Source organism: Plectropomus leopardus, unplaced genomic scaffold, assembly GCF_008729295.1.
Source record: "Plectropomus leopardus isolate mb unplaced genomic scaffold, YSFRI_Pleo_2.0 unplaced_scaffold283, whole genome shotgun sequence".
Lineage (NCBI taxonomy): Eukaryota > Metazoa > Chordata > Actinopteri > Perciformes > Serranidae > Plectropomus > Plectropomus leopardus.
This window is the reverse complement of record NW_024630823.1, coordinates 1-3,902: the sequence shown is the minus strand read 5'-3', so window position 1 is coordinate 3,902 and position 3,902 is coordinate 1. Positions and strand designations below refer to the sequence as shown.

At 46.8% G+C, this 3,902-nt stretch overlaps 1 protein-coding gene across 1 annotated transcript; it reads left to right on the top strand.

The window, feature by feature from the left end:
• Window positions 1-500: 500 nt before the first annotated feature.
• Window positions 501-3,883, top strand: LOC121938050 (phospholipid-transporting ATPase ABCA1-like; the record flags this gene model as incomplete). Its single annotated transcript, XM_042481340.1, has 7 exons — window positions 501-595; window positions 709-741; window positions 846-951; window positions 1,927-2,001; window positions 2,759-2,928; window positions 3,428-3,605; window positions 3,734-3,883. Coding segments are annotated over 7 exons (807 nt in total), but the record flags the coding sequence as incomplete, so codon positions are not given.
• Between the last annotated feature and the right edge of the window lie 19 nt (window positions 3,884-3,902).

The following is a 3,902-nucleotide window of genomic DNA, read 5'->3' as shown; positions in this document are numbered from 1 at the left end:
TTATCACAACAGGAAGAAGAAAAGAGACTAAAATGAGACAAACAGTCTCTAAAGGGTTAATAACACAGCAAAGAGCCAAAATGTCAGGAGTTGGGTTTTGAACCTGCGTCTCACGGGTTGAGAGGTTCAAATAATGACAATGTGATTTGGCTTGATAATAAAATATTGAACACAATTATTTAATGATAAGTGTGTAAAAAGCATCAAAGAGTCTCGGAGGATTCAGGAAACATTAAGATGTCGCGTTCAATCTGAAGATTAGGAGTCATCTGAAATCATTTTATTTTAAAACATTTTCTTCTTTCTTTGAAAAATGTCTGATTCATGTCAGAGGGAAACATTTTTCTAAAGTGAAACTTTGTATCTAAACTGGGGGAAAAAAGACTGATTTGTTTTTCCACATGAAGTGACGTCACTGCGGTCGGTAAAGTTTTTAATATACAATAACATGTATAAAGGCGTGTTTTTGATTCACTGAATGTGTTGTTTTTGTTGCTCAGATGAAGCTGAGCGCCACCGACTCTCTGCAGAACCTGACGGGAAGAAACATCTCCGACTACCTGGTCAAAACATACGCTCAGATCATCGGCAAGAGGTGACACACCTGGACAAAATACTGCAGTGCATGTACACAGAAATATTCTGAAATACTGCACGTACACAGTAGATACACCCAATGACTGAGAGGTTTTTTATGTTTGTTCACAGTTTGAAGAACAAAGTTTGGGTGAATGAATTCAGGTGAGTCTTTTTTAAATCTGCTTTTATTTTGAAAACTGTCTGTTGTTATTTCCTGTTCGTCACATGTCGATGTTTTTTTTGGTTGTTTTTTTTTCTCTCTGCAGGTACGGAGGCTTCTCATTGGGCGCCCGGAGCACGCAGGTCCTTCCACCAGCCAACGAGGTCGACGACGCCATCGAGCGAGTCCGAAAGATCTTTGAGTTACAGAAGGTCAGTGAAGGCGACAAATCACAGACACGAATGTCTTCGTACTGATAAACGAAAAATAAAAGGTTGCGATTGAGTGTTGGACACTGACCTGAGACGCTGACCTGAGACGCTGACCTGACGCTGACCTGACGCTGACCTCAGACGCTGACCTGAGACGCTGACCTGAGACGCTGACCTCAGACGCTGACCTGAGACGCTGATTGTGTGTTTCAGGGAGCTGCTGCACCTGACGCTGACCTGACGCTGACCTCAGACGCTGACCTGAGACGCTGACCTGAGACGCTGACCTGAGACGCTGACCTGACGCTGACCTGACGCTGACCTGACGCTGACCTGACGCTGACCTCAGACGCTGACCTGAGACGCTGACCTGAGACGCTGACCTGACGCTGACCTGACGCTGACCTGAGACGCTGACCTGAGACGCTGACCTCAGACGCTGACCTGAGACGCTGACCTCAGACGCTGACCTGAGACGCTGACCTGAGACGCTGACCTGAGACGCTGACCTCAGACGCTGACCTGAGACGCTGACCTCAGACGCTGACCTGAGACGCTGACCTGAGACGCTGACCTGAGACGCTGACCTCAGACGCTGACCTGAGACGCTGACCTGAGACGCTGACCTCAGACGCTGACCTGAGACGCTGACCTCAGACGCTGACCTCAGACGCTGACCTGAGACGCTGACCTCAGACGCTGACCTCAGACGCTGACCTGAGACGCTGACCTGAGACGCTGACCTGAGACGCTGACCTCAGACGCTGACCTGAGACGCTGACCTCAGACGCTGACCTCAGACGCTGACCTGAGACGCTGACCTCAGACGCTGACCTGAGACGCTGACCTCAGACGCTGACCTGAGACGCTGACCTCAGACGCTGACCGAGACGCTGACCTGAGACGCTGACCTCAGACGCTGACCTGAGACGCTGACCTCAGACGCTGACCTGAGACGCTGATTGTGTGTTTCAGGGAGCTGCTGCAGATCGATTCCTCGACAGTTTGTCTGGTTTCATCAACGGTTTGGACACGAAGAACAACGTCAAGGTGAGAAACAGCTGATCGGGCTCTCTGTTACGTTTTTAAAACCTCCGGGAAAACACAGATTTCCATTTATCACAAACAGAAGAAAACCGGTTTAAAATGCACGAACACGACGTCACACGTAAAAGTCCTCAAAAAATCTGCAGGTGTGCGTCTGAGCGCGCTCAGTAAAAGCACAGGTATCCATGTATATTTATATATACTGTATATATATATTTAAAATCTTTGTTGTACATCATTGGACCTATAAAAGCAAAAAAAAAGAAAGAAAGCGTTTCCATTGCAGTTTTGCAAAATATGACTTTTTCGAATCGCCTGAATTACCTCCTCATGGGGGTGTAAACATTTTTTTGTGATAAATGGGAGGTTGTTTTTTTTAATTGACGTGTTTCCATTATGCGTTTATATATTTACAGTTTCAGTGTACACAGTTTGAGGGTTATGTAATCCCGCGGAGTGATGAAGGCTGTCCGGTGTGGGTGAAAGCTCCTGTTCCTGTTATTGTTCCTGCTCCTTGTTTGGTTTTTTTTACAATATATTTTATAGAGTTTTCTACTAGATTCATGTTTTTGTATCTATTGATCGTTGTTTATTTATTTTTAGATTTTAATTGTTCTATTATTCTATTATATCACGCTGACTTTTGCACTTTTTCCAATGCATTATGCCAGGAAAATATTTGTTTTTATTAAAGCACTGACACATTTTGTCCAAAATCAAACTGCCTCCCTGAGCTTTGATCGTGAATTTTTCCCCTCAGATCTGGTTCAACAACAAAGGCTGGCACAGCATCGGCGCCTTCATCAACGTGATGAATAACGGCATCCTGAGAGCCAACCTGCCCGAAGGCAAAGACGCCAACAAGTACGGCATCAGCGCCTTCAACCACCCGCTCAACCTGACCAAGGAGCAGCTGTCGCAGGTCGCGCTGTGAGTACACACACAGGTTTTTCATCGTACTTTTATGTACATTTACAGGCACAAAATACACACAAAACATTCACGCCACGAGCACATCGTTCACAGTTTACACATAAAGCAAATAACACATTTCACAATAATTTGAGTCCATACGGAGCTTCATGAAAATGAGCTTGGGTACTCAGCCGTCAAAATCAGCCCAACAAAGAGGATGGTGTCTTCCACACCCGAAAATCCCAAAAGATGTCTTTGTCCCGGAGATTAACGTCGTTCTCCTGATGTGACGTTAAACACCTGAAACACACACACCTGACAGGAGAAACATATACACACCTGACAGGAAACACACACACCTGACAGGAAACACACACACCTGAAACACACACACCTGACAGGAAACACACACACCTGACAGGAAACACACACACCTGACAGGAAACACACCTGAACCTCTGTCTCTGCAGTTCTTTTATTATTTAGGAGTTTAACTTGTCCTTCCTGTCTCCAGGGTCACAACCTCTGTGGACGTCCTGGTGTCCATCTGCGTGATCTTCGCCATGTCCTTCGTCCCCGCCAGCTTCGTGGTCTTCCTCATCCAGGAGCGCGTCAGTAAAGCCAAACACATGCAGTTCATAAGCGGCGTGCAGCCGCTGCTCTACTGGGTCGCCAACTTCATCTGGGACATGGTGAGACGAATCAAACGCACCCTCTCTGTGTCACTGTGTGTGTGTGTGTGTGTGTGTGTGTGTGTGTGTGTGTGTGTGTGTGTGTGTGTGTTAAAGTGTTCTTGACGTGGTTGTTTGTGTCTTTGCAGTGTAACTACGTTGTCCCAGCAACGCTGGTTGTCCTCATCTTCATCTGCTTCCAACAAAAAGCCTACGTGTCCTCCACCAACCTGCCGGTCCTCGCGCTGCTGCTGCTGCTCTACGGGTCAGATACACACTACACACTCCTACACACTCCTGCACACTCCTGCACACTCC